The sequence below is a fragment of the Carcharodon carcharias genome, chromosome 1, assembly GCF_017639515.1.
Source record: "Carcharodon carcharias isolate sCarCar2 chromosome 1, sCarCar2.pri, whole genome shotgun sequence".
Taxonomy (NCBI): Eukaryota; Metazoa; Chordata; class Chondrichthyes; order Lamniformes; family Lamnidae; genus Carcharodon; species Carcharodon carcharias.
In genome coordinates, this window is record NC_054467.1 from 73,049,634 (window position 1) to 73,063,416 (window position 13,783).

The window sequence follows — 13,783 nt, forward strand, 5'->3', positions numbered from 1 at the left end:
CAAATAGTGGAATAGGATCTTTGCAGTCGCCTGAACAAGCATAGATGGGATCTGGGTTTATTGTGTCACCTAAAAGCCAACGCCACCAGCAATGCAGAACTGGTTAAATACTACAGTGAAATGTTATGCATTGCAGCCCAAATCCACACCTGACTTGGAGGCAAGGTGCTACTAACTGAGCCAAACTGACATTTGGGAAACAGCTTGCAGTAAACTTTAAAATAAATTAGGAAATAAGTTATGGTAGTATGACAAACTACTGATTTACTAATTGTCTATGGTAAGAATGAATATTTAATACCTTTGATAGGATTACTGGCCTACGACTTTGAGATATATAATCATAGAAATCGATTGAAAATTTAGAATACAGAGAGACTATCTGACATCTTGTGCAAGTGCTGGCTCTCTGAAAAAGCTTTATACTTTATCCCTTTCTTCTGCCCTTTCTCAATATCTTGTTTAATTTTTCTTTGGCTTTAAAAGAGGTAAACTCAATAAATGGCAGAACAATGAAAGCAAATGGATTGAAGGAGTTTGTTTAATAATACTTAAGTAGAAAACAAGCAAAACACCTTTAAAGGTATATTGCTGGGATTTATACATTCCTAAAACCAGCAAACTCAGCCTAAGGAGCTTAAATGGATTAACAAACAAATTAACAGCAAGATAAAGAGGAAGAATAACCTCTACAAATCATGCAGGGAGTAACGAGAAGGAGGTTTATTGGATGAATATAAGAGAAAGCAGAAACAAACCAAACGATGATTAAAAGAGCAAAAATTATCCTAGAGAAAAGCATAGTCACTGAAATTAAATACAACATTTTAAAAAAATCTATCAGTGCTACAACTTTAAAATTGCAGTTGTTAGTATGGTGAAATCCATAAAAGAGGTAAATAGGCTTGAAACTGTTCAAATTTGCAGACTATACCAAGCTAGAAGGGGCATTGGAACCAAATGAGACAGCTCAGAAGCCAAAGAATGAGTTGAACAAAAAACAAAAACAGAATTACCTGGAAAAACTCAGCAGGTCTGGCAGCATCGGCGGAGAAGAAAAGAGTTGATGTTTCGAGTCCTCATGACCCTTCAACAGAACTGATTTTTGAGGACTCGAAACGTCAACTCTTTTCTTCTCCGTCAATGCTGCCAGACCTGCTGAGTTTTTCCAGGTAATTCCGTTTTTGTTTTGAATTTCCAGCACCCGCAGTTTTTTGTTTTTAAAACCTAAGTGGACAGAATAAATGACAGATAAAACTTATAGCAGACAAGTGTAAAGTACAGAAAATCAAAGAAAAAATAGGCAATACATGTACTTTGTGAATCATGTTACAATAGACAAGGATGAAGCTGAAAGAGACCTGAGTCTTAGTAGATTCAATGCTCGACATAAACAAGTTTAGAGTAAAACTAAGAAAGCCAATAAAATGTTGAACAAAGAGAAAGCAATAAAAAGAGGTCAGAGTTGTGACCAAATTATTGTGTTCTGGTGAGACTGCATTCTCAATACTGCTTCTAGTTCTGGTTGCTGAGAAACTTGAGCATTTCAGTGTGGAAAGCACGTATCTGGGAGGTGATCTTATAAAAATATGTAAGATAGTTATGGGAATAGAAAAGCAATACCAAGGAATATTATTTTAAATCAAATAGTGAGAGCAGGACAGATTAGCAAGAAGTAACTTTTATTTACACAAACTGAAACTGTGTTTTGAAAAAATAAAAATATAATTCTCCTGACCCAGCTCTCTAATTTTTAGAGATGGTGTTAAATTTTTTCCCCTTTTTACTGACTCACTGATTCGTTTTTCTCAAACTTCATATAATTTTGAATTCTTCTATTACATTTCCTTTTGCTCATCTTTGTTCTCATGAAGAGAACCTGAGTTTCCTTTGTGTCTTATGAAAGAAAACCTCTTATCCCTGGAGTCAGCTCAGTAAGTTTCTTCCACATCTGTTCGCAGCCATACCATCTTAATATTCTATGCAATTCCGTCTCTTATTCTGTTCCATCTTTTTCCTTGCTCCCCATCATCCCTCACTCCTCCAATCAATTGGATTTATATGATGTACAGCATGCTACAACAACATTGAATAAGACTAATGTTTTTTTTAAATTCAATATTTTAACAACCTACATTAGACTTTTCTCCTGATGCAAATTTTATCCCACACTACTTGGTATTTAGGTTTGTGCTACATATTTAGATGGGTACCGAGCCACAGCTGTCTGCCCAGTGGGAGGATCCCGGTCTGTAGAAAAGGGAAGAAGAACAGCAGAAAGCATTTTGAAGAGGTATGCTTATTCGAAATAATAAAATTAGTTTTCGCACAGAATCATACTGTTTTCAGCACAGGAAAGGGGCCACTCAACCTCTTGAGTCTGTATCAGAATGGGGATGAATTATTGAAAGCTATTCCCCATCTAATTGAATGAAAGTTGTTTTTGTGGAAAAATGAACCTTGTAGACATTTTGGAAACTTTTTTTATGGTCTTCACTGCAAGAATTAGATATTTTACTTGAAACAAGCAAATTCAAGGGATTAATGTAGATTGGTGTTAGTCTTGGCTGCCGATTTTTCTATCCCCACTCCCCCCTCCCCCTGCCTCTACTGTTCCCACCACCCCACTTCCATTCACCCTCTTTCTCCTAATTAGTGATGTTTTATAGAAGTGCCATTAGTATGTTTTATAAACTGTTATACAATTGTGTATTCCACTGTCAATACATCAGTGTGTAAGTGAAATGCACTGATCAGTAAAAAGAGCATTAGAACTAGGAGTAGTCAATTCAGCCCCTCGAGCCTGCCCCACCATTCATTATGATCATGGCTGATCTCATTTTGGCCTCAACTCCAATTTCCCGCCCTCTCCCCATAACCTTTCAACCCATTACTATTTAAAAATCTGTCTATCTCCTCCTTAAATATATTTAGTGTCCTGGCAACCACTGCACTCTGAGATAATGAATTCCACAGATTCACGACCCTTTGAGAAAAGTAATTCCTCCTCATCTCTGATTTAAATCTACCACCTCTTAGCCTAAAACTATGGCCTCTCGTTCTAGAATGCCCCACAAGGGGGAACATCCACTCCACGTCTACTTTGTCTATCCCTTTTAGCATCTTATATACCTCAATTAGATCTCCTCTCATTCTTCTAAACTCTAGCGAGTATAGGCCTAAACTGCTCAATCTCTCCTCATAAGACAAGCCCCACGTCTCTGGAATCAATCTAGTGAACCTCCTCTGAACCGCCTCCAGTGCAACTACAGCCTTCCTCAAGTAAGGAGACCAAAACTGTGCACAGTACTCCAGGTGCAGTCTCACCAATGCCTTGTACAGTTGCAACAACACTTCCCTATTTTTATACTCTATTCCTTTAGCAATAAATGATTCACGATAAGCTAAAATTGATTTCAAATGCATGTATCTTTTGAGAATAGATTGAGCTAGTACCTACAGCATATTTAAATTGGCTTACTGAGTGAACTTCTTTTATTCTGATTAACTTACGTATGAATTATAGCTACAATGGTGTGATAGGAACATGTGGTGGGGCAGTATATTGGACTTCAAACATTTTCAATACAGTGATCAATTGTAGGCTTTCCACCCACAGTTCCATATGAAGGGTTGAGTGTGAGGGGGGTGGGTGGTGTCCCTGACCTCTGCTGTGAATCCATATATCATCAAAGACTGGTCAGGAGGGAAGACGGTCATTTTCAGCAACTATTGTGCACTTAGCTACAAAGAATGGTATAGTTGGCAGTCAGCAGTCTCTTGTTTTGCAGAGGAAAATGTATTGGAAAAAGGGAAAAAAAAACTTGTGACATAACTTTCCCACAAAAGCAAGCTTATCTTTCATTAGTGGATTACTGGTGGCCTTAGAGAAATGGTGCACAGCCAATGGTTTCTCTTTCTTGTGAAGGAAGTTTATATTATTTGTGGGATGTGGGCATCATTGGCTAGGCCAGCATTTATTGCCCATATCTAATAGCCCTTGAAAATGTGGTGATGAGTGGCCTTGATGAACTGTTGCCATCTATGTGGTGTAGGTACACCCAAGTGCTGTTAGGAAGGGAGTTCCAGGATTTTGAACCAGCGACAGTGAAAGCTGGAAATATAGTTCTAAATCCAAAAGCTGTGTAATGTGGAGGCGAATTTGGTAGTGTTCCCATGCACTTGCTGCCTTTGCCCTTCTAGGCAGTTGAGGTCATGGGTTTGGAAGGTGCTATCAAAGAAAACTTGGCCAGTTGCTGTGGTGCATCTTGTAGATGGTACTTACACTTAGTACAGTCACAGTGCATTAGTGGTGGAGGGAGTGAATGTTTAATGTGGTGGTTGGGGCACCAATCAAACAAACTGATTTGTCATGGATGATGTTGAGTTTCCTGAGTGTTGGTGCTGCATTCATCCAAGCAAGTGGAAACTATTCCATCACAATCTAACTTGTGCCTTGTAGATGGTGGAAACACTTTGGGGAGTCAGGACGTGAGTTACTTGCCACAGAATACACAGTCTCTGACCTGCTGTTGCAACCACAGATATGTATGTAGCTGGCCCAGTTAAGTTTCTGTTCATATTAACCTCCAGGATGTTGATAATGGGGAATTCAGCATTGGTAATGCTGTTGAATGTCAAAGCGAGCTGGTTGGAGATGTTCATTACCTGGCAATGACCTGGTGTGTATGTTACTTGTCACTTATCAACCCCAAGTTTGAATATTGTCCAGATCTTGCTGTAATGACTGCTTCATTAACTGAGGAATTACGAATGATGCTGAACGTTGTACAGTCATCAACAAACATTCCCAATTCTGACCTTATGATGGAGGGAAGGTCATTGATGAAGCAGCTGAAGATGGCTGAGCCTAGGACATTACCCTGAGGAACTCCTGCAGTGATGTCCTGGAACTGAGATGATTCACTTCAATCATCGCAACCATCTTCTTTTGTGTTAGGCTTGACTCCAACCAGTGGAAAGATTTCCCAGTTTCCATTGACTGCAGTTTTATTAGGGCTTCTTGATGCAACATTCAGTCAAATGTGGCCTTGATGTCATAGGTAGTCATCCTCACATCATCTCTGAAATTCAATTCTTTTGTCCATGTTTTGACCAAGGCTGTAATGAAGTCTAGAGACATGTGGCCCTGGCAGAACCCAAACTAAGCATCAGTGAGCAGGTGAGTAAGTGCTGTTTGACATTGCTGACACTTTCCATCGCTTTTCTGATGATTGAGAATGGACTGATGAAGTAGTAACTTGCCGGTTGGATTTGTCCTGCCTTTTGTGTACAGGATATACCTGGACAATATTCCAAGTTGTCCATTGGATGACAGAGTTGCGCTGTACTGGAACAGCTTGGCTAGAGGTGCAGCTAGTTCTAAAGCATAGGTCTTTGGCACTACAGCCAGCATATTTTCAGGGCCCATTGCCTTAGCTGTACACAGTGCACTCAGCCATTTCTTAGTATTGTATGGAGTGAATTGAATTGGCTGAAGACTGGCATCTGTAATGGTATGGCCCTCAGGAGGAGGCCAAGATGGATCATCCACTTGGTAGTTCTGACTGAAGTTGGTTACAAATGATTCATCCTTCTCTTTTGCACTATTATGCTAACGTCCACCATCATTGAGGCTGGGGATATTTCTGGAGTTGCCATCTCCTCCCATTAATTGCTTAATTGTCCACAGCCATTCACAATTATCAGCCAAGTACCGCTCCACCAGCAAAGTGATGGAAGGGGTTGTTGACAGTACTATTGAGTGGGACTTACTCAGCAATAACCTACTCACTGATGCTTAGTTGGGGTTCCACCAAGGCCACTCAGCTCCTGATCTCATTACAACCTTGGTTCAAACATACACAAAAAAGCTGAACTCCAGAGGTGAGGTGAGAGTGACTGCCCTTGACATCAAGGCCGCATTTGACCGAGTGTGGCATCAAGGAGCCCTAGCAAAACTGGAGTTAATGGGTATCAGTAGGAAAATTCCACTGGTTGGAGTCATACCTAGCACAAAGGAAGATGGTTGTGGTTGTTGGAGGTCAATCATCTCAGTCCCAGGTCATTACTGCAGGAGTTCCTCAGGGTAGTGTCATAGGCCCAACCATCTTCAGCCACTTAATCAATGGCCTTCCCTCCATCATAACGTCAGCAAGGGCGGATGTTCACTTATGATTGCACAATGTTCAGCACCATTCATGGCTCCTCAGATACTCAAGCAGTCTGTGTCCATATGCAGCAAGACCTGGACAACATTCAGGCTTGGGCTGATCAGTGCCAAGTAACATTCTCACCACACAAGGGCCAGGCAATGACCATCTCCAACAAGAGAGAATCTAACCATCTCCCTTAACATTCAATGGCATTACCATCGCCAAGTCCCCCACTATCAACACCCTGGGGGTTTCCATTGACCAGAAACTGAACTGGACCAGCCATATAAATACTGTGGCTACAAGACCAGGTCAGAGGCTAGGAATCCTGCGACAAGTAACTCACCTCCTGACTCCCCAAAGCCTACCCACTTTCTATGAGGCACGAGTCAGGAATGTGATGGAATACTCTCCACTTGCCTGGATGAGTGAAGCTGCAACAACACTCAAGAAGCTTGACACATTCCAGGACAAAGCAGCCCACTTGATTGGCACCCCATCCACCACCTTAAACATTACTCGGTCTACTAACGACACAGTGGCAGCAGCATGTACCACCTACAAGATGCACTGCAATTCACTAAGGCTTCTTCTTCAGCAACTTCCAAACTCACAACCTCTACCATCTAGAGGAACAAGGGCAGCAGATGCATGGGAATACCATCACCTGCAAATTCCCCTCCAAGCCACTCACCATCCTGACTTGGAAATATATAACCGTTCCTTCAGTGTCACTGGGTCAATATCCTGGAACTCCCTTCCTAACAACTCTGTAGGTGTACCTACATCACATGGATTGCAGTGGTTCAAGAAGGCAGCTCACCATCAAGAGCAATTAGGGATGGGCAATAAATGCTGGCCCAGCCAGCGACGCTCACATCCCGTGAAAGAATTTTTTTTTTTAAACTGAATGTGGCAGGACTGCAGAGCTTTGATTCGTTGCGATCTGATTCGTTGTGGGATTGATTAGCTCTGTCTATAGCATACTGCTTCTTGCTGTTTAGCATGAATGGAGTCCTGAGTAGTGTGTCAGGGAGGAGGACTTTGCAGGGTCAACTGAGCTGGGTGTGCTTTTGTTATGTCCGGTGCCTAGGTTAATGCTGGACAGTTGGTCCAATTTTATCCTTGTTCATTTTTTTCATAGTGGTTTGATACAACTGAGTGACTTGCTAGGTTAGGTTAGAGGGCACTTAAGAGTGAAAATATTGCTATGGGTTTGCAGTCCATATATGCCAGACCAGATATGGATGGAAGATTTCCTTTCCTAAAGGACATCAGTGAACCAGATGAGTTTTACAGCAGTCCAGTAGTTTCATGATCACCATTACTGATGTTAACTTCTTATTTCAGATCTCTTAACTGAATTTAAATTCCTAGCTGCTGTCGTGGGATTTAAACTCATGTCTCCGGAGCATTAATCCAGGCCTCTGGATTACTATCCCAGTATCATAACCACTATGCCTGATGATGTGCAGCAGTTGAGGGAAATGTGACAGAAAATATTTAAAGCAAACAAAATAAAAGAAAAACTAGAAAATAGGTAATATTGGGAAAAGACGGAGATATAAGGGTTTCAAGCTTGTAAAAAAAAATTGAACTGGAAACCTGAACAGCCTTATTGCAGCAGAGAATTCATCTTATTTCTATCACTCCTCTGCACATGCTTTTGTCATTGCCATTTTACCCATTCCCATTTTTTAAGCAAAAAAAGTTATTCCATTTGAAAATAAAACCCTTCCAACCTGTGTTGATACATATACCTTTTGCAATTTGGTGAATTGTTAGTGATTCTAAACCATCCTTTCTGTTCTTTTGTTGATTCATGAAGGATGCGACGCATGTTCAAGCAGATTGGCCTGGATGACTTCAAATCAGTCAATGTTCAGATTTTGGGATCTGAAGAAACCTATGGAGAACAAGCTGTAAAGAGGACAGATGTACGTGAAACGACTTTATAAACCATAATGAGTGATTTGGATGTCGTGATCAATGTTTCTAACCTTTTGTGGTTATGCCTCTGCATTCTTTTACCAGTTTGGGATTGGAGCATGTGCAACCATCCATTTAATGGAAAATGTCTGTACTTTACGCGTCTCTTTCCCCATGTTGAGGTGTATTAACATATTTATCGCTTTAAAATTCACACTTAGGATGCAATTTTTAAACTGTAGCCAAATATTTTCCATTTTTGCAAAATATCCTACTTTCACACATTTCCCTTACTTAATGACATTGGGCTGCAGAAATGAGTGAAACGTTAAAGAAATCTAAACATTCCCCTTTACTCATCTATGGATGTTTAATTATTAACCAAGAGTTGTCCATTATTTCTAAAGTGCTGTGGCTTGGTTGTACAGAGTCCTCGTGAAGTTGTTATTTGGCTGGCAGTTCACCACATGCAGAAAAAAGCCTTGGAACTCTTTTCCCGTGAAATTGCACCAGCTGGCACCGGAATGGGTAAGTGATAATTGCTTTTTGGGTACTTACTCTCAAACAAACCTAACCTAAATAGCATATGAACTTATTTATAGCCAGATTTATTTTCTCCCCCTCCCTTAAATTTTAGGAATCTAAACATTACAACCACATTACAGGTTGATGCAGGAAATTTACTAAATTTTTTTTATAAATGATCCATGTGTTCTAAATTTTCAGAAAGCAAAGGAAAAAATATTTACTTGTTTCATGCAAATATGGCACTGGCGTATATTTTTGAAATGATATTTACGGGATCAGACATTGACAATCTCATTTTGCATGTCCACACAATAATGTAACATGCATCAGGTTTGAGGCATGCTTGAGGAAGGCCTCAATTGTGTCATTGGACACCTGACCCCATTTATAGTCACTATCTTTCTGAAGCTATCTTCAGCCACCGAAGCCATACAGGGTCCGCCCCTGGCACATTAGTGCATACACCACATCCATGGCTCTCGCCGTCTTGTGCTTGGCATGCTCAATGTAAGTGACCAAGTCCCTGAAAACATTTTCGAGGAAAACTTTCAGGACTCCACAAACTTCTTCGTATATGAGACCGGAGATGCATTTGACACTCCCACAGCAAGCCAGGTGCCAAATGGCCAGCTTCGTAATGCCCTGGATATTATCGCGAAGGGCTTTGCGGTGCCACTTGGCTCTGCCTTTGCCCAGTCCCTTAACCACCTTTCCCTCCACCTGACATGATCTACAACCACTAGGGTGTACCAATACCCATCACCCGTTTTAATAATGCAATTGTCTTAACAATGTAATTGCCATTTAACAAAGTGATTGCCCTTGAACTTTAACAATGTAATTAATAAGACATAGACAAACATCTGTGCTGACAGTAGATAGACTGTTAGTCTCCAAAGTCCCAGGAAGATGTTAGGAGTGTCAAGTTTTGTTATACTTTAAACTGTCTATTTAGTTTTAAGATAGAATGAATTTAGAGTTTAAAGGATAGCTATTTAGCACTTCTACCTGAATACAAGATCTATGTAATTCACATTGCCATGGAGATGAGCTTTGAAAGGGGAAGTGTCCATAGGAACCTATTGTAGTGTGCCAGAATCTGAGAGAAAGAGAGAGCCAAGAGAGGCAGTAGTTCTCTATGATTCAGTGTGCAACAATATGGCTGGGAGCTCGCACTCAGATTAAAGAAACTATTTTCATGAGGATTTAAATGGACTGAAAGATTTGCCTAGGTTTGGCTAGAAGGAGGAATCTCCAGGATAATCCTAACCATAAGTGCCAATTCAGGAATTAGAAGTTATTTGGTCGAAAAGGAAAGAAGGGAAGAAGTCCTCAGGAACCATCGGATGCACTCTTCTCTCCCCCAAACTGAATGTAAAATTCCATCATTATGGTCGCTGCTACCTTGGGGCACCTTCACTATGAGGTCGTTAATTAATCCCATTTCTTTTGAGAGGGAAATATTTCATTGTCTGCACTTACTGAATTAATAATGAGAAGGTATAAATTTAGGATTATCACTAAAAGAATTAAAGAGAAGTGGAAGAATTGTTCAGGCATTTTTCTTATCTTTTTATCACTGACCCGGTGAGGCGGGGAGGCGAGCCCCAAGGGGCTCTCGTTTCTGGTCGGAAACGCCCGGGTGGAGATTACGGGGAGAAGGTGGGAGAATGGGGTTGAGAAACTTATCAGCCATAATTGAATGCGGAGCAGACTCGATGGGCCGAATGGCTTAATTTCTGCTCCTATGTCTTATGGTCTTATGGCACAGTTATTAAAATGTTGAAACTTTTACCCACAACCGGCTATTGAGGCAGAGACTATAATACCAATTGAAAGGGACTTGGATAAATATTTGGAAATAAACAATATAGAAACTATAGGTAAGAGCAGGAACTGGGTTTGCATTTGACAGCACCAGTTGAAGTGCACAAGCACAACACTCTCATTCTGTGTGGTAGTTCCTCTGGTTTTGTATGTTGCCTTTCCAACAAGTGCAACAACGTGGTTTTGATCAAAAGTATAACCCTACTCCATGAGCTTGAACTGCTCAAAGGCCTTTGTGATTTCTACCTAGATCTTTAAATCTCAAGTGGTTTGCACATTAACCTGGCATTCTGGTGTTTGGTGTTAGTTGCTTTCTTCATCTCCTGTCCCATTGATCTCTAAAGTAATGATGAAATTCTAAACTCTTCTCTAGGTCTGCAGTGAGTAAAGATGAAATGTTTGGAAAGAAGGTTGGAAAGAAAATTTGATAGATTTTGTTACTTAAATAATATTTGTGTATTTAATGGTTTGAATTAAAATCCCAATATGGAAATAGTTACAATCTTTTTTATACTTCTGGCAGCACTAATTTTTGTCGAACAACAATCCAACGACAATTTTTGCAACCTTGAATTCGTTTTTTTTTTTGAGCCCCTGGCAACCATTTGTTTCTACCTTTTATTTCTTCTTAACAGAAATTGCATTGATAGAAAGTATGAGGTAGCTCATAGACCAATCACGAGATTTATAGTTAAATTCAAGACTATCTTATTCAGCTTTCCAGTTTATGTTGTCAATGATTTCCCTCTCTTCTTCAGCATAAGCTTATTTTATTTATGGGTGAAATGATTGCAGACCACATGAGTTCAAGCCCGTGAGAAGGATTATGTAGATTTTGTTTTACTAAAGCAAGTAAGATTGTTTCCACTGGTTGTTGAATTGGTAACTGGAGGGCATAAATTTAGGATTATCGCTAAAAGAATGAAAGGGAAACTGGAACAATTGTCTTCACACAGTTATTAAAATGTGGAAATATCACATTTTGTGTACTCACACAAGAGCATTCATTAGAATTATCTATAAACCATGAATGAGGTGTGACATAAGTCCAAAGTTGGTCAAGTAAATAGGCCAATTAATAAAGTTGGTGTTTGTTGGTAATGAGTGTAGCGGATAATGGTACAATGTACTTATTGACATAGGCTTTGAATTAAAATCCATGAAAGTCTTATTTTCTTTACAAACCCTTTGAATGCAATATGTTCCTAGGAGCTTACAGAATATAAACCTTTCTAAGGAGGGGAAATATTTCCATTGCATGAATGATGTAATGACTTATATTATGCAGAGGCAGAAAACTGAAAATATAGATGCTAGGTATGAAATTCACCTTGGACCTTGGAGCAAAACAGGTACTGGCAAATTGGAAGCTCATTTTACATTCCCCAATATTTTTCCTTTCCATTCAAATCAATGGAAAAAATAATTGGGTGGAGTGTATAATTGTTTGGCTTTTACAGAAGATAATGTCAGTTCATGTGTGGGGTCATTCCTCAATATTTGTTAATGAATGTTCACTTGTTCATGAATTTATTAATGTCATTTAATTGTACCTATAAAGGAATGGAAATGAATATTTTATGATTGTATGAGAAACTGTTACTGGGTTACTTCAGTTCTCAGTTTCTGGGAATGTTCTCCTAAGAACATAATAAAGACAAAGACTGGGGTTTATTGCATAATCGAAATAGTATTTTCTCACATTACTTTAAAATTATAATTTTGATTTAAAATTGCTGTGTTCCTAAACTGTTATATTTAAATACAACGAAGCAACAATGTCCAAACCTGGTGCTAGGATAGCTCAGTATGCAACACTGTTTACACGGTTAAAACAAATCAATTATCTACCATAATAGGGGAGTCCTTCCAAGCAGAGAATGGGGCATGGTGACTTATTCTCAAATGTTGGTTTTCCACTTCTTGTGTTTGTTCTCAGCATGTGGGTAAAGCTGGCAAACTAGCATTTATTGCTGATCCCTAGTTGCCCTAGGAAAGTGGATTTGTCAGGGGCAGGGCGATGTCTTCTCCTTCAACCATTGCACTTTTTTTGTGATGAAAGAGGGGGATTCCAGGTTTCTGACCCAGCAACAACAAAAGAATGGCAGTTTATGTCAAAGGCAGGATGGTGTGTGACTTGGAGGAAGCCTTGGAGCTGACAGACAATGCTCCCACAACATTTCTATTCTTGTTCTTCTTTGTTGTAGAGGTTTCAAGGGAGGAAGAAACCTTGGTGTGTCTTGCACATACAGCACCCACAATATGTCAGTGATGGATGGATTGGATATAGAGTCCAGTGGCAAAGGAACTAATTGAGTGAATTGTACTGTTGTAGGTGCTGTTGAATACTTGAGTGGTACTGTGGCTACATCAATTCAGGTGAGTAGTGAGTATTTTGAAGATCTTGTGGTGCAGTGGTAGCGTCCCTACCCCTTGGCCAGGAGCTCCGGGTTCAGGGACTTGATGGCCATGCAATGTATGTCCGTAATGTGGCCACACAGGTTAATTATCAGCTTGTAGATCCTTCCAATTCAGCTGATGGCAAGAGGTAAGAGCGGGAGAATTTTCTGGTCGACAGAAGGCAACGGCAAGCCACTGCTGTACTTTGCCAAGCATAATCATGGACCAATCCAATGGAAGTCCATGGTTGCCATGGCACCTGAACAGAGACATAGTGGAAAGGTTTTGAGTTGTAAGGAGATGAGCTATTTGCCAGAGTACCCTACCTCTGTCCTGCTCTTGTAACCATGATGATAATAAAGCTCTTCAGCACAACCCAGAGAGGGTCTCATGCATCATCATGGCGTGCTGCATGTTACACAATCTTGTCCTGCAGAGGGGGAACACTGGAACCCTGAGGAGGAAGAAATACCCTCATTGGATGAAAACGATGGGAAGAACAAGATTGCTGCCGAATAGGAATACCAGCATCTTCATGATGCAGACACCCATGCGGCGGAGCTCATGCCAGGGAGGCAATGTTCCAGCATCTGCAGTATTTTGCTTTTATTGTATAGATGTGGGAAAACCTCATTTCCAGCAGCTTGTATTGCAGTGAGGGCCTGACGGCTCTAGGTCTTCATCAGTTGCTATTGGCGTACAATGGCTTTGGCATGCACAAACCACACATATCTGTTTCTTTCTGCAGACTTGATGCTGATACCTGTTGGAGCAGCCAACTATCATGCCCGTTACCCAACATCCCATTCTTAACTTGCCATAACATCATGAAGCCCATAACTACTGAGTAACAGATATGGAAGCTTCAAAAAAGTTTAATTCATTACATACAAATTCAAACAAGCCCCAGTACCAAGCCCCAGTGTTTATGTGCTCTTAAAGTG

The 13,783-nt window shown here is 40.3% G+C and overlaps 1 protein-coding gene across 1 annotated transcript in view; it reads left to right on the plus strand.

Annotated features, from left to right (window-relative positions):
- LOC121283940 overlaps window positions 1–13,783 on the plus strand; it is a 197,618-nt gene that overhangs the window by 114,651 nt on the left and 69,184 nt on the right. Inside the window, exons 11-13 of the mRNA XM_041198739.1 lie at window positions 2,187–2,293; window positions 7,984–8,092; window positions 8,492–8,612. Of these exons, the coding sequence (XP_041054673.1) occupies window positions 2,187–2,293; window positions 7,984–8,092; window positions 8,492–8,612 (337 nt within the window). The remainder of the gene's footprint in view (window positions 1–2,186; window positions 2,294–7,983; window positions 8,093–8,491; window positions 8,613–13,783) is intronic.